We start from the raw sequence: 22,112 nt of genomic DNA, 5'->3' as shown, positions 1-22,112 counted from the left end.
GGAGCAGGGGCTGCGTTCACACGTGTGTAACCCTGCGGAGAGAGCCTTTGCGGTGGCTGCCCACTAGTCGTATATGTCTAGGTGAACATCAAGTGTTTGGCTGTGTGGAGGGGGTGTGTAGTTGGATACTCTTGACCCTCTTGTGTGGAAAAAAGTAGTTTTCTTTAGTTCCTGAGCTCTCTGGGATGCCTTGTTATCCTCCCGTTGTAAGAAGTGACGTATTTGACTGGATCAGCTTGACCTGTAAAGTGAAAGCTACTGAAACGTGTCCTCCTTGATCTGAAAAATGGGATGTAAGAAAAAGGATTCTTCTGCTAGGCACCAAAATAAACCAGGCTGTCTGTGCTTAGAGGCAGGGCTCGCTTTAGCCTTCAAGGTCCTCGGCAATCAAAAAATCCCTGAGTCTTTTTTGCATCCGCATCTGTGCGGTTCAATATGTGTTGCTGTCCAGGGAACGGATGCCTGCTGGGCTGCAAGCCTTGTTAGCGTTCCTGCAGGGAGAAGCTGCTGCTGCCGCCAGTTTTTCAGGGCAAAGACACTTCACTGTTTGGCGGAGGACCTAAAACCTGCTTTTATTTCATGTCTGGAGCCTCCTTGTCTCCAAGTACAAAAAGACCCCAAAGCATTGCTGTACTCCTGGCATCCTTGAGTGAACTTGGCTTACGCGCTGTGTTTATACTTGCAGGTTGTGCCTGCGTAGCCTGCATCCTCACTGAGAGTTCTGCTCCGGCTCCCCCGTGCGCTCGCTGAACTTGATTAAAACTGGGACTCGAGCCTGGTTGCTGGGGTAGAGGGAGTGATGTAGGAGGGATCGGAGGCAGCGAGCCCGCTGCAGGTGGGCAGCCCTTTGCTATTGTGTGTAACTTCTGCCACCCAGCCGCTGGGGAGGAGGGGAGCGCAGGAATAACCCACGTATTTTGTGGGGAAAATACAGCAGCTTTCTGAAGAGGAATTCGTGTCATTTGGTCATACAGAATGGCAAAACAGAACAGATTTATTTTAAATTCAAGCTCTAACTTAATAACTCTCGGGTCATGCTAACACTTACAATGCTTGATCTTACGATGTGTATTTGTGGTGAGATTCACTAGAAGACCACCTTTGCCTTGTGCGTGCAGGTTTTTTCCCAAGAGTATAGCACCAATTATTATCATCACCATATTACGTGATGATAATGTCACTCGGCTTGCTGTTCCACATAACCCCTTAAGTTCTTTAGTTGCAGTATTGCATAGACAAGTTGGAGTAAGGAGTGATTTTTGAGAACTTTTATTCTCCATTTTACTGTAATTTTAATTACGGAAACACCTATATGCTTGAGATATGATTACAGTGTTAATATTGCAGAAAAAAGTGTTTACAATTCATATGCTCTAATATAAAAAGTAAAAATTATTTTGTTTATTGTATTTAAGAGTCAGTGTAAAAAGTCATTTCGCAGTATCACTTAAATTTGTAAGACAATGAAGTGCACAAGAAAACTTCACGTTGTATTTTCTTCCTAACACTTCTCTCTCCTGGGATGTATTTTGCAACTTGAGTGAAGAGATACAGAAACTCGGTTTAAACATCCTGAAGTTCCTTGTGACCAATATTGCTGCTCAAAACCAGGGTCTACTTGCTGCATCCTGCCCCATAACTAGGTGGATTCTTCTTGGAGTAGCCACTGTAAGACTTTTCTTCTGGTCCATAACTTGGAAACCAGCCATCGCTGCCGACACAGAATGATCTCTGGCCAGACAGTCAGTTGTTTTCTTCAAAATGTTTGTCTGGACTGTATTACTGAAGAATAGGTGAGGCTTTTATTTAATTTCTTTCACTGCTGCTCCCTTCTTAACAGGATTTTCTGCTGCTTTGAACTTTTTTGAGCCCTTGGTCTTGCAAAAGCCTGCAAGTGGTGTCCTGCCTCCGTTGAAAGAACAGATTTGATCGAGAGAACTAAAGCTGTATTGGTTTTGGGCACGTCGGAAATGTTGGTGAGTGAAAGAACAAGGAGGGGTTGTTACTGGGTCTCAACCTCGTATTTCAGGACGTGTGAGTAAAAGCTGTGGTTAGCGTTCTCATGCACCATCACAAACACCTCTCTGCACCCCGAAGTGTTGCAGGTTCCCTCCCAGTAGCCCCTACTCTGGGTGAGAGGATAAGCGTTCTCCGCTTGAACTAGCACCTTTGCTATCCCATGCATTTTGAGTTTAAACTGAACGTTGCGATTCGCCGGCAGCAAGCCGGAGAGCGGCTCTAGTATTTCATAATCTTCCGCCCACTTGGTGTAACTCTGCGGGAAAGCTGGCCACTTTACTTCAGTGTTCAGGCAAGCGATGAGGTAGTTGAAGATGTAGTCATAATTGCCAGGATCTGACTTCTTCTTGGCATAGATTTTCAGAACAAAGTTGCCTGCGTGGGGGAGATGGATCTTCAACTCAATTTGGTTCCCACGATGGATTTGCATGATGTGCCGCCTTCTCATATCCTCCGTCAGGCTGCTGTTGTCGGAGTGCAGCGAGGCTAAGACGCTTATGTCTTTGCCCAGGGTGAAGGTGACGGAACACCGTCCGTCGTTGGTGTGAATGATGGGGTCGGGGTGTGACGGCCTCAGGAACCCTTGCCGCTCTGTGAACCAGCTTGGTCCGACGGGCTGATGCAGGTCCTTGGGGAAACGCATGGCCTTGTCCACAGACTTGCACTCTACCACGTATTCTAACACACACTTGTAGACCTCCTCTGAGGCTTTGGAGGGCTTGGCAAAGATCTGCAGCTTGTGACTCCCTGTCTTCTGTGGGTAGATTTCCAGCTTCATTCCATGTTTTTTCAAAGTCATTAAACCGTGTTCATCTGTTCCCTTCAGCTTAAATGTAAATAATGTGGCAGACCGGCAATCCACTGATACAGAGGCTTTTCCATTTACTACAAAATGCAAAAGAAAAGAGACTGCATAGGAGTTTCAGTACATCTTTTTTGCACTACACCCTGTTCTGGGAAGACTAATCTGTGCCAATAAATTGCTGCTTCCCTAACAGTAAAAGAAAAAGCTGCAACCAATAGGTCATACGTAGCTTGTCAAGCTGTCTGCTCAGACCGGCGTCCCTCAAAAAGAATGAGGTGAAGAGTGGCCTTTGTTTTGGAGCCGTGCGTTTATCCTGTTTTGATATACGCTGAAACGGAACTGTGGTCCTATAGAATATGAAAACCTGTGTGAAATGTAAGTGAAAGTACCGTCAGCCCACGTGCTCAGGAAGGGCTTAATTAGATGTGATTAGACCGGATTGCTAGTCCAGAATAGTTATTCCAAGAGGCTTCAGAGGAAAGCGCAGGAACCCTCCAGCACGTAGATAGGGATAACCTGTTCCCAGACAGCTTGGAGACAACATGAAGTTCTAAAATGTTGTTGCCTTTAAGTTTTACCTCCTGCAGCTCTTTTAAAATCCGAGGAAGGTGATCTTAAATGTGGGCCCTGTAGTTCAGTGGTGTTACCTGAATAGTTTTACATTAAAAGAGCTGCTGGACTTACTCAGAGTGCTGAGGATTGCATAAAGAAGTGCCTGTTTATCTATCATTCAATAAGTCAAGCTTTTGGAACACCGTAAAGAGTTTTAATCTCATTTTCAAGCCAGAGTTGTTAATAAATAATATTAAAAAAGAAAGAAAAAAAGACTTTCCTCTGCCCCAAGAGCTTTAGTGCACTCTGCTTGCCAGAACCAAGCTGGAAATGTAATTCGCTACACGCACGACGGTGTGTGGTGGATGCAGGGCTGCGTAAGGAAGGATGCTCTGCAGCTTCCCCTCCGCAGGGTGTTACCTGTTTGGATGACAGCTGTCTCCGGGTGTGCGGTCAGCAGGCCCAACGTGTAAAAATTACTGTTGTGCAGCATGTTGTTCTCAAAATCTTTCAATGTCAGGGTTGGTTTAAGAAGCTGCCAGTTACTGTTATCTGGGAAGTGATTGTTAATGAAGAGAGCCGGGTGAGTCAGAAAATAAAACTCATTGTACCTGGAAGAAGAAGGAAGAGATGAAAGGAAAATGAGTAATTATATAAATGGTTAATTCTTCCCCTGCACGGTGGTGGCGGTTTCAGCAGGAGGTAGTTGGAGTGTTCTGGGCTGCTGAGAAACTGAGATCGATGGATTTGAAATTCTCCAGGCAGAGAGGGAACCCAAACTTTGGCCTTCTGTTATTTCCAGGGCAAATGCTGAGCTTTTGGATACAACTAGAGTATTTGCACTACCCCCTGCAACTATGGGCTCCCGAGGGAAGAGGGAGGCACTGCTTGTCATCTGAAAGTGTGGAGGCACCCCCTCTCAGGCAGCTGAAAGCTGTGAATCAAGTGCCACCTGGTATTGCACAGACTGAAGAAGCGAGAAGCAAAACAAGCTCACTTGTAGCAGTTATGCGGCTTGCTGCTCGGGGCCACTGCCTTTCTACAGGTACATGCTCCATCCCTTGTATAGGCAGCCCAGGGACCTTCCTTGGGGCTTTGGGTCTTGCTGTGGGACCTAAAATTTGTCACCGTTTGGTGGTATCATGCCCGTCGGCTTTCTTCTGCCTTTGGGGTAGATTTCTGTATTAACACAGGGGATGGTTCTTTACCTGAAGGTGAACTTGGTAAAAGAATCATCAACAGCACCACTTCCCCAGGTGCTGTCGAGTAAATGCCACCTTCCATCAAGGTAGACGGCGTTCCAGGCGTGGTCGGAGTCCCCTGTAAAGGTCTGTCCCATCTTGTACCCGTAGCCCTTGGAGTATCCCGATAGCTTCATGCACTGGATGCCTGCAATGCTAAAAGGAAACAATGAGATGCAGCAGGAGACTTCTGTTTAAACCTTTTGGTGTACTTTTGTGGAAAAAAAGTTCAGCACGCCTGCAGAACTTCGATCCTGTAGTCAAGTGGACCAGCTCCATCAGCTCCTCAGGTTCCTCCTTGCAGTTGAGTCCCAGGGGAGTTTGGAGCTTTAAATGTCTGAGCGTGCAAGTGTACCTCTCTCTGAAAACTCTGAAACGTCTGACCCTGGTGACAGACTGCTGTGCTAGATGTCTAGGTTATTGCAAGTTCTCCTCTTTCACCGCTGACATCACGTAGAGTCCGTATTTTTCTGGGCTGTGCTAGCGAATGTCTTCATATGGGGTGGGCAGGCAAGAGTAACCCAAGGTAACGATGCCCGGTATTGGGTTGGGGCCGTTCTTTCTTGTAGTCTTTGCGTGGGCGCTTGGAGAGAGCGTCCCGATGGAGGAAGGGTCTTCTCCCTTCCTGTTTTTGCATAGTCCCTCGCTTTTTCTCCAGCGCACCATCAATTCAACATTGTTAGAGGAGGGTGACAAAGATGAAGTGTGCTTAATTGCTCTCTGTCTTGTTACTCAGTGGAATCCCTTTGATGCTGTCCACAATTAGCCCATGTAATTATAAATTAAAAGTGCGTCTGTTCGTGCTTGTGTTCTCTCTGTAACAGTAGACCCGGTGTTTGACACCAACTAAGCTATCTAAACCTCATGGGATTGTGGAAGCTGATTTAGTTTCTTTAAAGAGTGAGCTCGTGCTTGCCCTGGGTGCAAATGATTAAATAGTCTCTTTTAAAAAAAAAACAAAAAACAAAACAACAAAACCTGTGTTGATGTGTAAATAAGATTTAAATAAGCACTGCGTTAATAAGCTCTCTGCTGTTGATAGCAATAGATTCTAACATTGGCATCTTATTTCAGCATTAATCTAAAATTGCTTCACTTCGAGGATTGTCTTTTGTGTAGGATGGTATTGACATTTTTCCTCTTCATTGAAAAGTACATTAAATGGAACAGCTACCTTAAGTAATAAACTGTGCCCGCTTCAAGAGCGAGATTGTCTGCATAATGTGGGTTTAACTCTGAAGAAAAGTGATATTTATGGGGAAGATAATTAGCATGGTTGTTAAGAAGCTGAGGTCTGGTAACAGATACTGGCTGGTAATTGGCAGTGCAGTAGCGCTCACAGGGAGGATTGCTTTTTTCACGGAGGCGATGCTGATTTAGAGGGAAGGTGGTCACTTCAGCTTCTCATACATCTTCCTGAACTCAGACCTGGACGTCTTTGTGTTACTTAGCTATTTGATACTCTTTCTTTAAGAGCAGCAAACTAAATTCTTACATTCTTTGTGAAATTCTTTAAGAAAGAGTATCAAATATAGAATCGCAACTGCAAAGGGCTGATCGGGAACTCATGTTGGGTAGCCTGCAGAGAGTAGGCAAAATGATACGGAGAGGAGAAACGTGGCAGTACCCCAGATAGTTAGCAAAGCAGCGGAGGGAGCGCGCAAGCCAGCGTGGGCCGTTACACGGCGATAGCAAGGCGCTGTCACACGAGGCATTCGAAACGAAGGTGGCGAGACTGGAAGGAATGCCATTGAGAAACCTGGTGCCGCAGGTGGTCTGTAAAGCCTTTGCCAGCCCGCGGTCGCCTGCGAGCCAAATTCTAACGCGGAGCTGGGCAGTAAATCTGGAGCAACTCCACTGACAAGACTGGTGAGAGCTTGGATTTACATGGTGTAACTGAGACTAGGAGCTGGCCCGGGAGTTTCGAAGGGGCCTAACAGGAGCTAAGTACCAAATTCCCACCAATTTCATGGGGATCGGTGTCTAATCCTTCCAGGCTTCTCTAGACATTCTTGTTAGCTGGGATATTCGGAGAGAACGTTAAGGGACAAGTTCTGCCCTTCGTTCTCTCTGCGCTCTCGCTTACAGTGAATGTTAGCAAAGCAGCAAGAAGAGTTTGTGCTTGGATGTGTTCCAAGTTCCCAAAAGAAAGGTCGGAGCATTTGAACAGTGGTCTCTCTCTAATAATGGACAGAACAAAAAACCAGGCTGAAACATCCTGTAAAAGAGCAGTCTTGTATCGGTGAAAAGAGTGATGGTGGCTGTTCTTGCATAAATGACTTTATGCAGCTAAATTAACCAGGCAGAGAGAAGATGGAGATGATCTCCAGAAATACCTGAAGTTGGCAATGTGATGGTAGAAGATAACCTAAATACAAGGTGGACTGGAAGAAGCAGTTGGCAACATCTGCTTGGTGCAGCAAGGAGGTTAAAAGCGAAGTTGCTTTTCTGCTTCAAAAAGAGTGGGAAATAATCTGGATCTTGCTACAGGTGTCACGGAAATTCAATGGCATCTCCTTCTTCCCTTTGATTTCAGGTTGACTTTGATGATTTCATCTAAAAAAGAAGCAAATTTGGCTTCTCCAAAGGGAGACAGAATGGTTTATTCTTGTGGTAGGTGGGTGTACATTCCTGTGCCTCAAAGGAAGGAAAGCTACTGACTACAGAAAACAGGAAAAGCAAGAGGATGTGAAACCTGGATTATTTGCAGACTAATTATGAATAAGGAGCAGCTAAGTGGTCAGATCCACCGTAGGGAGTGCGGTCGGCTCTGCTGCCAGAGGTCGTGCTGAACCCTCTCAAGTGCAAATAATTGTTTTGCCTCCACGGTTAATTCTGGTAAGGGAGTTTCTGCCCAGGTCTGGACTGCTAGGTTCTGTCCTAAATTGAATTCTTGAATTTACACTCCCTGATTCACTCAGCCACGCTACCCCCTTCGAGTTTGGTTGTCAGCTGAGAAGCCAATTCTTGATATACGCCGCTAAAATGTTGGTCAGCAGCCTGTGTTTACGTTCCTTGCTGTTACGCCTGATGTTTGGAAACTGATGCTTTGTGGCTGGCTTCCCACGACACGTGCCCACCTTTCCTCTGGGACGGGAGTCCCGGCTTCTTGGGACAAGTCTGACGAGTCGGAGGTGGCGGAGTTGTGTCTGCAGCAGGAGCTCTTCTCTCTGCTGGCACTGGGACAAGGAGGACTCAATCAGCGTCAGCCCTTGACTTCAGCGGGACCTTTGAGGGGGGACTCCTGGTGACTGGCAAATTGGGTTGTTTGTTAAAGTTGCCTCAACAGGAGCTAGGAGAAAAAAGCATGTTAAAAGACCTTTTTTTCCCCCCAAAACTTGGCTCTGAAAAATCTTTATATAAGGTGATTGCTCTTTGCCTCTTGCCTTTGTGCTTCAACTCAGCATAAGACTTGAACGGTGCACAAGAAGAAGGGATGAGGAGATCCCCTTGCAAGAAAGAGTGGATGTCTTGGGTTAGAGATTTTTTCAGGAAAAGAGCTAAACATTTAGCTGGTATTTGACAAAAGTAACAGGCTGGATGACTGGGAGGTTTCCTGAATCACAAAATGAATAATCAACCTGGAACTGAGGAATTAAGAGTACGTCAACAGAGCCTTTAAATAGTAAAACATATCCTTGGAAAGATTAATGTTTTTAATGAACTAAGCATATGCTTTTTAATGAACAGATGCAAATTTCCCCCACTTCTAACTGCTAATAACTGTTCCATAAGATGCAGTTACAAATTCATACTTCATCATCCTATTTCTTTATTTTACTCTTTAGAAAGCAAGACCAGATACTGTGGGGTATGTTACTGGTTGGGAGCATGCATCGCTTTAGCATCTGGCACAGTATTAGTATTATTGTTTTAAAAATCTGTCCTTTTCCCTGTAGATTTTATTTGTTTCATGGTGAAAACCTTCCCAAATCTTTTTGGATGGTGTGGAAAGCCAATTGTTACTTACACATGCCAATTAATAACTGGTCTTTAATTTTTTTCCAAAGCTGACTTGTAGATGGAAGCTGCTCTGCTGAGAAGGTCCTCCTTGGGAGAGCCACCATGCAAGCCCACGCTCTTAGCAAAGTACACCGCTGCTTTCTGGCATTAGGAGGCCCTTTCCGATTCTGTGTCCCGGAGTCGTCAGGTCCACTTTTCTCCTCTTGGACCAACCTTGTACATGAGGCCGGTCCCAAACTTACCAGGCACCTTCATTGCCTTCGCTACTCCTCTGAGCCAAACTATTGCGTACCGCCGTGAGAGGCGAGATGCCGCTCCTTGCTGCGGTGCTCGAGGGTTGCCTGGCCTCAACGGTGATGCTGAGAACGGTGTGGTAAGTGTTGTAATTCTGTCAGGGAGGGGAGAGGGCATCTCCAGAAGGTTTTGGGAAAGCTCCTTCTGGGACTGTGCCTACCTCTTGCATGGGAGCATGTTGGAGACAACGCTCCTCCTTGTTTCAGCCTTGCCGTGCTTTTAACCTTCACGTACAGATACTCAAAGGGAAAACCTAGCTTCTTCTAACCAAATTAGCTCTGTGTTTTCATCTGCCATTATGTTAATGCAATGCGAAGCTCAGCAGATGGCACAAAGTAAATTATGCTGGGAGGTGGGGGGGTGGAGGGGGTGGAGGAGGAAGCAAAATTGACCTTTCTAGGACTTGCTATTTTTCCACAGCATGGTTTGAAAGCTAAAGTTCCACGTCCTGCTTAAAGTCACATCAGTCAATGCAAAGGCAGACAGAAGACAGAAGAGGCATGGAGATGACAATGAATGTTAACTCTCCCTGGCACCGAATGTTTCTGAGCTTCGTTTACCTGCACATGTGTTCAAAGAGCCCAGCGTATCCCTCACAAATGCTCTTCCCCGTCTGAAGCACGTCTATGGGTTTGCTGGACAGCTGGCTTTTGTTATGGTAGCCCACTACGTCGTATTCTGCGGGAAGGAACACAAACGAAAGTTCATCCAAAAGCCTGAGGCAGCGGGATGGACGGGCAGCAGGAGCAACCCTCGGATTGCTTTTCATCTCCGTGAGCGCGAGCAAGGAGAAACGTGCTGCACGAGGATGTCGCGGACGGCTGCTGGGGGGGAGAGGGACGAGGTCTGTCCCTTATCACCATTTCTTCTAAGCCTGGGCCGGGATTCTGCGGTCGAACCCAAATGGGAGGAAAAAATCTGCTTTTTTGGAGAAAGTGGGTCTCCCCAGGCGCTGCCCTGGTGCAGGGGGATCTGCAATCTCAAGAGCTCCTGGTAAAAACCCGAGCTCTGCATTTAAAGAGTTGGACTGGTGTTACTGTCAGAGGAAACCATTGAGCTTTTTGCACTCTTAACAAGCAATTTGTATTAAAAAAATACCTGAAGAGTAGCTCGTTGGGAAATACCTGAAATGATTTATTGCAAGTGAGTCATATTAATACCTGGAAGCGCAGGAAATCTTAATTTGTCTGAATGAACGCAGAGAAGCGGCACAGCAAGGTCCCTTCAGACAGAGCTCGAGGAACTGGTCTGGGAAGGTTAATTCAATACCGACCAACCTCGGTCATGTCCACAACCTCGTTCTCAAAATACAAACGTGTTTTTCTGACAAAGCTCTAAGGAATGCTGCATCAGCTGATTCATCCTCCCTTGGATGCTGTGGAAGAGGAGGAGGGGAAAAAAAAAAAAAGCTGGCGACGTGCTGTATTTGTGCTTTGATGGCATGCTGCAACCGCTTGCCTTTTATCGAAGGGGCTTCGCTGACGGCTGCTTTAGGGTTGGCTCGTGGGGCTCAGGGAGAAGCTGAGCCACCAGCAAAGCCGCAGAGCACTTTGAGGGGAACAGAGAGCTAGGTGGCTGCGCGTGGCTCTATTTATGCTAGAAATGATAGCTAAAATAATTAGTGCTACTGCTGCATGGAGGTAGCAGTCCATTGCAGGCAGGGAGGTGAGTCAGGTGGGGAGAGAGACCCGGGGAGCAGCGGTCCCACTTAAAATCCAAGCAAGGCAGGAGTTTATATTTTCCGTGCTCTGCCAGGATGGATACACGGCGTTTTTGCAAGCCGATTTAAATTCCTAGCAGTGTGTTTATTTCTTGTGCATGTAAATAGGGGTCAGTCTCTGCAGGAAGGCAGGAGAACCAGGGCTGAGATGGTGGTGGTGGTGGGGGGAATCTTGCAGGGAGATGACAGCCTACCTGTCGGGATCAGAGACATCCTGTGAATGCAAACAGACCGACTCAAACCAGACCGGCCATCCCAACAGGATCTGGTGCAGGCAGAAATGAGTTAATGAACGGTCAGCGGCCGACGGGAGCTCGGCGCGGGCATGAGTCGAGTGCTCGGTTTCAGGAAACGCAGTGAAATCGGCAGTCTGCATGTTTAAGGGCAAGATTGAAGCTGCTTGGGATTGACCCGACTACGCTGACCGAGCAGTTGCTGGCAAAGCTCTGCTGATCTCAGGCCAGTGCGTCCCAAATTGGTCCTGTGCTCTCCATCAGCTGGCCCGTTTGGCCGGCAAACGGCACCGCACCGCAGCCTGTCCGGACGTGGAAGAGGCGAGGGGAACCCCCCCCAGACACATAGGGAACTACAAGGGCAGAGTAACGGGGGACAGGGACAGCCTTAGCTGAAGATGTGACCCACCTATGTGATGGCATATCCACATCCATATGGCTCGGACTTTCTCCAGATCAGTCCGGGCTTGTTTAAGCAGGGCTTTAACGAGTTCCTCTACGCTGTTCTTGACGTTTACCTGTTTGTGAGGAGGAAGCATTGCAAGATCGTGGTGAAGAAATGGTAGATCTCCCTCCCCGCTCCCTTGTTCTTCTAAAGCTGGTGAGACCCCGCCTGCTCTTTAAAAACAGAAACACAAAGCCGTGTTTCAAGCAAGAAGTATTTTTGGTCATAGTTTCTGGCCTAGAGTGGGATCTCTGTTTGCAGGGAAATGGTTTTCCCTTGTTTGGGGGATTTTGAGGCGCTTGGCCCACTAGCTCAGACCAAGCTGGTGTTAGCGCTGGTAGCTAGGTCTCGGGGCACGGTTCCGCAGGGGAGCTGCGAGGAGGGCAGAGGCAAAAGCAAGACTTACTTTTAATGCGTAGGCATCCAGCTTCTCAAATTGCTGCAGATCTACTGGCATGGATTTCAAAGAGGATTTGTCCCATGGATATGCTGGGAAGAAACGAGTTGTCATTGTCTCAGGAAGGGAGGGGGGCATTTTTCCTGGCCGTACGCTTGAACGAGGGGACAGGGCAGAGCTCCTGCCCGAGCCGCGGAGGCATCCATCAGCGGGCGCTTAGGGAGCAGAGGACGCGAGGCCACTCGCAGAAGGTCCCTGCCAGCTGCACGGAAAGCAGGAGCCATCCCGTCTGGTATAATTTGGGCAGCGCTGGAGCGGGGGGTGCCTCTGCACATTTGGCACCGCGTAACAGCGTAGAAAATCCCGGGATATTATATGGAAGCGCACAAGATGCAGTGCAGGAGTATCAGGGAAAACCTGTGCTGTGGACGCCCTGGCAAAAGCATGACTTTTTTAAAAACTCAGCTGCGTTTCTTCAGTAGTTTTGCCGAAAGCAATGGCTATTTTGCACAGTAAAGGGCCACGATTCTACACAAATTCAAGCGCGCGGGGAGCAGTTGGACTGAAACTGCTGTGCCTGCCCCTCGGCATCCTTGCGGGCTCCAGGCTCCTCGTTCTACTCCGTGTGAATGAACGGTTAATAACCTGCCCTAATTAATCAGGTAACTTATTTTTTAACAGCCTCTGAATGAGCTGATGCTGTTCTCCCTCATCAGTAAGGCACCCGAGTGATCCGGCTAGAGCTCGGTGCGCAGCCGTATCGGACGGACGTCTCCCCCGGCCCGCCATCTGCGCAGCGTTCCCTTTTCTTCTGAGCTGGTGAGAGAAGAATTGAGCTCTACGGCAATCTCTTCCCCCTGTCAGGAGCTGTCAAAACCATTCAGGGCTAAAGAGATTCTTCTAGCTATATCTGTAGGATTGTTATTTCTCTGGGAAAAAAGGATTTAAAAGAGATCGTGAAGTGAAAATGCTGTTGCGTGACTCTGGAGTGCTGGGAGAGGTGACTGAATGATGCCGTAGAGCTGCTGTCTGCCTGGAGAGAGGTGACAAGGAGAAGTGAATTGCCTTGGGCTGCGCGTGGGGGCACAGAGGCTTCGGCTGGTTGTGTACCCCTTTATTTGTTGCCCCCGCTAAGCAAGCGGGACGCCCCTCCGCTGCCTGCTCAGCGAGCGCTGGTGGGAGCGGGACGTACCAGGGGCTCCGGGAGCATCCTGTCCTCGCTCGGAAGCCGGCGGTGCTTCTGAAATCTGTATTCATCACCTGCTCCCTCCCCGTGTCCCCAAACCGGGGCTCTGGCCCCTTTGCTGTCAGCTCCAGCCCATTGGGGAGGTGACCAGAAGGTCTAGTCCTGACTCGCAAAGGTGTTTTGTTAACGTGAGTCCCACTCTTCTTGGAAACCTCTGCCCCGGGTGGGGGGGCTATGGGGCGTCCCAGTGACGGTGCGGCTCTGCCCGTCTGCCAAAATCTGCCAAAATCAGCGTGTAGACACACACGGTGTCTGTTTCTTTAACAGCCTTGTTTGTTTATCTCGCTTTTCCCTGAAAAGGGCTATTATGCTGACCTAAAGAGAGATAAAGCAGATTTACACGTTTAAAGGTTCCCACTCTCTACAGCTCAGAAAATTACTTTTTGCTTTTGGGAACAGGATGAGTTTTGGGTTGGTTTTGGTTTTATTTTTTTTTTTTTAAATTGTTTATCAGTTTTCATCTTTGTCAGGTTATAGCTGCAAAGGTTCCCCGCAGACGCGGGCTCTGCAGTAACTCGCACAGCCCCGTGCAGTTAGAAAGTGTGCATCCCGCCTGTTTGCATAGTCTTCCTCGAGCGTGGAGCCTCGGGAAGGTCTCGGGCACGTGTGACATTCCCAAAGCCCATCCCCATCTGCCTCCCCGACGAACACGGGGCTGGGGAGCTGAATGTTATTTGTGATACTAGAAATTAAATCCCTTGTCTGTGAGCTTCGGTCTAGGCTTGCGGCAAGGTAAAGCCTGGTTCTAGGACGGAAGGGTTTCCTACCCGGGGCTGCCCCGCGTTGTGCCCCGCCGGTGTGGGGCGAGGGGACAGCTGATAGTTACCGTGCAGGTCTTTTCCTCCTGGCGGCCGCGGGGCTTCGGTCCGCTGGGAACCTAGAAAATTGGGGAAGGGAGCGTGAGGTAGGCAGTTCTTGGCAGGAGAAAAAAGACAAACAGAAATAAGGGGTTCTGGGTGGAAAAAAGCTGGAATTGAGGCTTTGCTTTGCCCGTTCCCTTGCGTGCGGACGTGGATGTCGACAGCCAGCGGAGCGTGGGCGCCGAGGGGAGAGGGACGAAGCAAGCCACGTGGACCGTGGTGTGCTCTGCGTCCCCTCCCCGCCGTCCTGGAGCTCCGCAGAACAGCATTCCCCGGCAGCCAGACATCTCCTGTTCTAGCCCGAGGCTGGGGACATCTAACCCCTGCCCACCACCCGGCCAAACCCCCAGGCGTGGAAGAAGGCAGAGCTGTTAGACGATGACCCCGCAGAGAGCTCTGCGGCAGCTGGAGGATTTCTGAGGGACGCTGCGGCCCCCAGACTGTCACCACCCGCTTTATCCCAGAGCCGGAGGAGGAGGAGACTCCCCTCTTCCCGGGAGCAGAAGCAGTTTGCTCCTCAAGCCCCAGGCGCTGGCAGGGTCTGGCAGCATCTGCCTGGCAGGGAGAGTGGATGTAGGGGTTGGCATCCTCTCAGGAGCCTCGAGGGGAAGAAGGGAGCTGCTCTTCTCCTGGGGGCAACCTCCCGGGCAAGGGCTAGCTTGGAGACACGCGCCGTGGTGGAGCAGAGCCTCACCTTTGCTGTCCTGACCTCTCGGGCTGGGCAGCCTCCGGGGACCTGCAACAACCCCAGTGTGGTTAGTGCAATCGTGGCAACCCCTACCCTGGCTTGAGGGGTGCAGCACCTCCTCGAGCTCCCAGAGGGCTTCTTGCCCTCCCTGCTTCTGCAAAGGGAAGGATGCGGCCCCTCCTCCCTCCCACCCCTCTGCAGGGCTCCAAAGCCCCGGCTGTACCTTTTCCAAAGGAGAGTTTTTTGAAGAGTTGTGGGGTCGTATCCTTGGGATGAATCTCCACTGTCACTTGGGTTCCTGCAAGAAACCACCACAAATTCCCTAAGAAAGGGAAAACCACCCGGAACGCGGAGGAGAAGGGGCGGATTGCCTGCCGAGGCATCGCTGAAGCCAGTTCTTAACTTTAGCAAAAGAAGTGGCAGCTCTGGCGATTGCGGAGGTACCGAAGCGCTTGGCTTTCCTGGCAAAGCAAAGCTCCCTTGAGAGAAACCGTACGGCCAGAAAGCCTCTGGTCACCTCTGGTGTGATTTGTAAAATTTGTGATTTGAGAAAGCGGATCATAAATAAAGCAGAGGTCCTCAGGGAGGATTATGGGGCAGCTTAAAAAAAGGTTTATCACCATATGAAATAGCTCTTGATGGAGATACGGTAAGCAGAGAATCAATTTCTTTCATTGATTTTTCTTGGAATCAAACAGAAAAAGGCTCAGAGCTTTGAAAATGGTTTGGCTTGTGATATTAAAATCTCTGGCAGAGGCCGTTGCCTGTAAGAGGCAGCGTCCTGGCAGACCCGGCTGCGGTCCAGGCGTGCCGTGGGACTTCCGCGTGCCGTGATGCTCCAGAACAACCGCGGATGGAAACCTGGGGGTCTTGCGATTAAAGTTTCATGGAGAGAAGTGCAAGGGAAAAAGTTAGGGAGTGTCTTATATGAATTACCTGAACTTTTTGAAAGAGACTGTATTCCCCCCCCTCCAAGTATTTCAGAAGGTTTTGCAACCACCGAGGTTCCCTGGAGGAGCTCAGCGCGGTCGTGGGCTCCCCGTTTCGGATCAGACTGAAGTTGCTTTGGAGACCGAAGGTCAAGATGTTAATGCACCTTGGGGCTGCCATCCCATCGCACCTCCTACAGTTTTATCGTCTCGTGACATTTGGGGTTTTCCTTGAAAGCCAGCTCCTGGAACCAGCTAATTAGGTAGGAATCTGCACTTTCATCAAAGAATAAGTTGTTCCTCAAAATTTAACTTTCAAAAAGTTTTTTTTTTTTTTTAAATCTCCTGTGATTACGCAGAAAAATTTGATGTCCTTTAAAGCCCCAAAAGCAGAAGGCAAGAAAAACTGTAAAAACTGTAAAATCCTAGAATTTTACTTCAGTTCTGGGATGCTTGCACATGTCAGGGTGTCAAGATTAGAGCTGGTTGGTGCATGTTAATTCAAAGGTAAAATGAAGTTGTGTCTCAAAGATATGACTTTGTGCAAACAGTATCATTTCCTTATGATTTCTATATTTTCAAGGGTCCTTTTTTATTTCTCAGGATTATTTTTATCTTCGGGTCTTTGTGAGTTTTCTTGCCAACTTCCACTTTCTCAGTTTTCCCCCATAAATTAAAATTCTTTGTTTTCAAGAAACAAATACAACGACGAGGAATGCCTGCTTCCAGTAAGTTTAAAAGGCATTTAACAAGTGAAAAAAACCATAATTCCACAGAAATTTTTCAAAGCGCTATGTCCGCTGCTTTAAAAACTAATGGTATGAAGTGGCTGCTGATGTTTTTATGTTTTGTTTTGTTTTTTTTTTTTTTTACTGTTCCTAAGACATCCTTCATAAAGAAACACTTGCATTTCTCCTCATTCTCTGTAGCCGGACGAGTCCTTGGCCGGTGAAGTGCTTTGGGATGTTCCTTCCAAGGATCTACCCTATGAAAGGACTTCTGCAACCAGCTGTCTGAAGTGAAACTTCTGCCAATATTATTTCTTCCGGCCCTTGCACCCTTCCGGCAGCGCTGGAACATCTGACGGTGGCGGGAGGATGTTCTTACCACGCTTTCCGATTACGATTGCGCTGTGTCCTGGTGGGCAGGGGGATGGCGGGTGCTCCAGGACCTGCCTCCGTGCATCCATGCTGAAAGACCCGAGGATTCTCCAGGCTCCCCTGGGATCTTTAATTCTTCACGCTCAAGATCACAAAATTGCCAAGGTGGGATTCTTTCACTCTTTTGGTGCGTTCTGAGGTTATTTTATTACCAAAAAAAAAAAAAAAGCTTGAGCAGGTGCTCACTGAAGCCCTGCTCTGAAAACCCGTTATCCCTTGGGTCGCCACTTACCTTCATTAGAGTACGACGTGACGGCTTGCGTCTGCTCGCAGGGCTCCCTGGGGACTCGCTGACCTGGTTGTACAGAGAAAAACATCTCGGTGCCTTGAAGAGAGCAGAGGTGCCCGGCGGGGAGGCGGATTAAACCTCTGCCTTTGCTCAGCAGCAGAGTGAGTAACCACACGAGAAGCCTGACCCCGTTCTCTGGCTTCGAAGCCCGATGGCTCGTGGTCCAGGGGCACCTGGCTCCGCTCCGGAGGGATGCTCCAGCCTGGGGAAGGGTTGGAGCGGGTGCTGCAGGGTGGGGGGTGAGGGTGCTGGGACCTGCGGGTGCGCGTTTGGCGAGGTGGGGGGGAGGGAAGGGCAGCGCGCGGAGCTCGGGGGCGATGCGGGCCCTGAGCGGGAACGTTGGTGCGGTTGTCGGTGTCTCATCTCCGGCGTCTCGTCCCTATCTCTGTCTCTCCCCGCTGTGCTCTGGGAGCCCCTGGGTGTCTCAGCGATGCGGGCTGGCCCCGGGGTCTGTGGGGCAGAGGGAGATGTGGGGAGCAGCCGGCGTGCCTGGGGACTACCGCGCTGTTGAGACGGCATAAATCTGCTCCCGCGGGCTGCGCTGACAGCCAGGGCGGTCAGCAAATGCCAGGCGACACCGAGCCGTAGCTCCCGCGCGGCTTTGGATGCTCGAGCCTTGCCGGAGGCGGGGTGGATGTTGGCCAGGATGCCAGGGCGATCCCTCGCTCCTTTTCAAAGCGTGACGGGATCGCCGTCCTGCCAGCCACCAGAGACCAGCACAAGGAGCCTGGTTTTCACGGCTCGTCCCAAAGGCCAGATACCGTTCGTACCGGCGGCCGTGACGAGGATCAGGCCTGTGGATGATGGGATTTTGTGGCGCGGCACGGGGCCGCAGCCTGTTCGCCTCGGCGGGGTTGGGGAGAGGCTTACGTAATACATTTTGTAAATATTGCGGCAGCACCAGCTGCTCGCTGGTGTCAGAGGCTTCACCAAGATGTTAACACGGCTGATTAAAGGGGAATTTATTAACCCCTGCGGCGCAGGAGGAACGAGAGCTCTGCCTGCTCCTCTGGCGTCTGAATTCCTTAGTAATCCTCGTGGGGATTTAGATTGTGCCTAAGGTAGAGCTGCAAGGAAAGGTTTCCCGTATGCATACTACTAGTTCGGGGTGGTGAATGATCGATACCGTCCTCTCACTCGTAATGGAGGCTCTGACTTGTCTCTGTAGCTCTGGTTGCAGACCTCTTGAGCGTGATGGAAGAGGGAGAGAGTGTTGAATATTTATCTGCTTCCCAGAGTGGAGTCTTTTGTTATCTGGTGTCTGAGACACCAGATTCTTTTGGTTAAAAAAAAAAAAAAAAAAAAAAAAAAAAACCAACAAAAACAAAAACCCAAACCAGACCAAAACTCCACAAAACACCCCCCCAAAAAAACCCCAAACCCCAAAGATGCACCTCGCCATGAAATATTGCTTGCTCGCAGTCTGTGAGCGCGGTCCAGGCACCCCTGATTTCAGAGGGGCTTGGGCCAGGGCTCCTATCGAGCATCGTAACGGCTTTTGTTACACTGCCATTGCTTGGCCTGCGGAAGCAACGCTCCTGTTTGGTATAACCAGAATTCTCTGGTACCGTGAGAATTACCCCTTGTCTTGCTTTACCTTTGCCCCCCGCCTGTCTCTGCTAGACACCACATTAGGCTTAGACTACCGGGAAAGCAAGTCGGATGGTGGGCTTCCCTTCCCCGGGAGCTGCTCTGTCCTGAGGCATCGCAGTCCTGCAGCCTGGCTGCGTGCAATGGGGGTAACCCCTTCACATGTTCCTTCCAAACTGTTTCAGGGTGGGGTGGGGGGGAGGAACTGGCAGGGAAACGTTCAAAACTAGCAGCCACGCCGTTCCCGAATTGCTGTCAGGTATTGCACTCAGCCTGGGAGATGGAGAAGGGACTGGTGGATAGATGGGTTGAAACCCCAAAGGTTTCTTGCACGCCCCAGACCCTGCCTAAGCTGCGTGAGTGCTGGGGAAGTCTCTGGAAGCTCCAGCTGCAACCTGAGCAATTTGGGGCACTGCGTTTCCCCCCGCCATCAGCTGGCTGTGAAACGTAAGAGCTCCGTGCACCTGAAATAGGACCGAGCTCCACGGCAGCTCGCAGGAGAGTCCCCAGCAGATTGCCGTGCGTGGGCTCTGCAGTGCCACCGATGTGCGTCCTGGCCACGGGGCAGGGGAGGGCACGGAGGGAACGCTTCCCCTGGCACGTGGCCCCAGGGCCTCCGCGTGTCTCCGTTGAAGCCCCCCAAAGTGCTGGAGAGGGAGGGGCTGTTTCAAGAGACGTAGCTGGGTGCTAAGAGCTTGCAGATGGGTTTGATGTACTGTGGTTAGTTTATCAGTAGGGTGAGAAGATGACCTACCGTTAAGGTCTCTCCTCTGAGGTGGCTCTGATCTGCTGTTTCCATTTCCATCATCCTGCACACCTATAAAACACAAACATGAGTGGCAGGCTGGCCTCCTGGAATGAGGTTCTGGCACTGCCTGGAGCCCCAGCACCCCAAAACCTTTCCTGTAACTCATCATTCCAGCTGAACCTGGGTGTCATCGGGATCCACCTTCCCTGTCTGATCTGCAGCGTTTGTTGCAGCCCCTGTTGCTAGCGCATAGAGTACCAGGAGGCGGGAAGTGCAACAGTCCGCGTCTAAGTTGCTTCCGTAGGGCTTGCTTGTATTTGGGTAGGTGCTGGATGCCCTGTTAGGTGAAGCATGAACACAACTTCTGCCTGTCCTTGCTAGCCTGGAAACTCGTTGTCTGAAAATCTAGCTGTTCCCCCAGGTTTTAGAGCAGGAAGACTCCTTTTCCTCCTTTTACTTCTGCAGGGAGGGTCCCCTTACAGTTGCAGAGCACAGCCTTAGCTTTTTGGAAGATCCCCTGAAGAATAGGAGCTGGGCCAGGGAGACTGTCCCAAACTGTAGCTATAAATGGCTCAGGGTAGTCATCCTTGGAGACAAAGCCTAGACACGCTTCAAACAAAGCAGTTTTGTCCCTGTACTCCGTTGTAGTAGGCGCTGGGCTGGGGCGAAACTGCCGAGCTGTCGCCCCGCTCCCCTTGCGCAGCCGACAGAGCCCGTGGAGGCATCTCAGGGCACCGCGGGACGGAGCGAGGTGCAAACATGGTCCTCAGATTAGTATCTGTGTGTATGTCAGCTCCTCCTGCACCCTGGGTTGCATGCACCAGAGCCAGACACCGAGCCGCATGCAGCATGCAGCACTGCACGAGCGAGAGCTCTCCTGCACCAGGAGGACCAGCGAAGGCACGCTGGGCTTCTGCAAAAAAAAAAAAAATGTCTAAAGTTTGGGGGGGGTTGCAGCATGTTTGCAAAGGAAAAGAGGAGAAAGAGAGTGGAGGGGAGAAAAGCCCAAACCCTGCTCCAAAGCTGCTGCTTTGCTTCACCGTCTCCGGGGCAGCTGGTGCTGCACCTGCAGCCCTCCCCTCCCTCGCACCGACTGCAGGCGGGACGTTACCTGCGCTTCGGGTGCCTTCCGTCTGCCTCTCTCTCTGCCCTTTCTGCTTGCTCGCTGTCTCCTCGGGGTGGACAATAAGCAGCAAATTGATCATTACTGCACTGGGATCTGTCTTAAAGTCCATGGTACCCATCAGAGCATGGCCAGGCTGCCGGTACTCCCGCGGAGCAGCTGCTGCGAGCTGCCGTGTTTATTTTCCACCCTTGGAAAGGCAAGCGCGCTCCCCCCCAAAGCCGCAGCACCGTCGGGCTGGCCCTGCCAACTGCACCGTGAGCGCTCTGCCAAAGCCGACCCTAATGAAGAGGTTACAAGTCACCTTTGAAAGGAAATCGCAGGAGGGATCCGTTTCCTAAAGCAGAGGAAGGAGCTGCGGTTTGGCTGGGGGGGGGGTCTGGTTTCAGAGCGTGGCCCCAGCTCCCCCTCCCCTCTCTCTGCCCTTTTCGGCTTTAAGCACTTGTCTACACTCAAATCCCCCAGCAGCCCTGTTCGCTGGGGGGGATTCACTTCCCGGCGCTGGTAGAAATCCTTAAAAGGCTTTCTCTTTTGATCCTCTCCCCCGGCAGAAAGTTAAAGGATGCTCGGGAGTCTAAATAATAACGGTAACCACTGCAGGACGAGGGGGAGAGGAGGGCAGCAGCCGCGGAGAGGAGAAAGGGGCTGGAAGCGGGGCACAAACAGCCATTTGCGGCGAGGAGGATCGGTCTTTGCAGGGCTGCTCGGTGTGTAAAGGGACGGCAGCGAAGGGAATTGCAGGGTGCAAGCTGGGCTGTCCCAAAGGACGCCCACCCCCCCAAAAAAAGAAACCCACCTCCCTCTGCCCCGTCAGCCTGCAAGCCCAGCTCTCTGGGGTAGCTGGAGACCATTCATCATAAAGAAAAGCCGTGCAAATTCCCGGCTTTCTAGAAACTCTGCCAGCCTACAAAATGGGGGACAAGAAGGGTTACGGTGCAGGTTAGCGGCCGGGCTCAGCTGGCCCCTGCAGCTCGGGGACGGGGCTGGCAGGGAGACACTTTCTAATTTTACCGCTGGCCCCCGTCCAGCCCACGCTGCCAGCCTTGGCCGGCGGTCCCAGGGGAGCGATAGCACCTGTGGGCCGAAGGGCTCTCCGGCAGCGTTGGCAAGGGCTGTGGGGGCGCGGGAGGCACCGGCTGGCAGAAGGGGGGGTTTCGGGAGCTCGGCACGGGAGAGGGGCCTTTTTGCGGGCGTCGCGAGCGCCTTTTGGGCAGGAGCGTGAGCGCGCTGGGTTCGGCCGGCGGCGGGCTGGGGAAGTTGTTGTGCTGGATCCGTGGGCAGGAGCTGGTACCACTGCCTGGTGTTAGGTTACTCGTGTTCAGAGACGCGGGTTTTCCCCGTGGATCTCTATATAAATCCTGTTCCCTCCCAATCTCCTGCCCCTTTTCTGTTGCTGAGCCCCTTCCAAAGCACGGACAGCCGATACTCCCCCGTGCTTGCCTGCAAATCCAGCCCCGAGCAGCTCCTCAGCAGCTCCAGAAATAGCGTGCGTGGCTGCAGGGACCCTTCCTCCATCCAGCTTTGCTGGTGCACCTTTGCATGGTCCTGCACCCTCCGTGACCCCCTGGACGGCGCCCGCAGCATCCCTGCCAAGAGGAGAACGTCGGGGATCGGTCGTTGCATGTAACCCCCAGAAACACAGGGAGAGTCCCGTGCCGGGGATGGAGAGTGTCGTCGTCGGGGTGCAGGGAGTGGGTTTGCTCTTTACGGGGCGCATTGGAGCGGCTGTAGGCTCAGGGGTCCCTGGTTCCGCTCTGGCTGTAAGGAGCTAGCTGGAGGTGGTTAAACCTGAGGAGGAGGAGGGACAGAT

At 50.9% G+C, this 22,112-nt stretch overlaps 1 protein-coding gene and 1 long non-coding RNA gene across 2 annotated transcripts in view; one reads left to right on the top strand and one right to left on the bottom strand.

Moving 5' to 3' along the window:
- The first annotated feature begins 1,896 nt into the window (after positions 1–1,896).
- The window catches only part of LOC142602885 (uncharacterized), a 28,681-nt gene continuing 8,465 nt past the window's right edge, over positions 1,897–22,112 (top strand). Inside the window, exons 1-4 of the long non-coding RNA XR_012836698.1 lie at positions 1,897–1,976; positions 15,440–15,655; positions 16,322–16,657; positions 16,826–16,942. This is a non-coding gene — a long non-coding RNA (uncharacterized LOC142602885). The remainder of the gene's footprint in view (positions 1,977–15,439; positions 15,656–16,321; positions 16,658–16,825; positions 16,943–22,112) is intronic.
- Positions 1,967–20,486, bottom strand: KY (kyphoscoliosis peptidase). The gene is made up of 12 exons (XM_075760747.1): positions 20,291–20,486; positions 19,186–19,248; positions 16,785–16,847; positions 14,687–14,761; positions 14,470–14,511; positions 13,742–13,792; positions 11,679–11,761; positions 11,237–11,345; positions 9,435–9,552; positions 4,585–4,773; positions 3,797–3,987; positions 1,967–2,904 (listed from the first exon to the last, which is right to left on the bottom strand). The coding sequence occupies exons 1-12, from the start codon at positions 20,421–20,423 to the stop codon at positions 2,003–2,005; spliced, it is 2,019 nt and encodes a 672-aa protein (XP_075616862.1). The 5' UTR covers positions 20,424–20,486; the 3' UTR covers positions 1,967–2,002.

This window comes from Balearica regulorum, chromosome 9, assembly GCF_011004875.1.
Source record: "Balearica regulorum gibbericeps isolate bBalReg1 chromosome 9, bBalReg1.pri, whole genome shotgun sequence".
In the NCBI taxonomy this organism is placed as follows: Eukaryota; Metazoa; Chordata; class Aves; order Gruiformes; family Gruidae; genus Balearica; species Balearica regulorum.
Note: the sequence above shows the minus strand (reverse complement) of the source record. Positions and strands in the feature narration are given on the sequence as shown.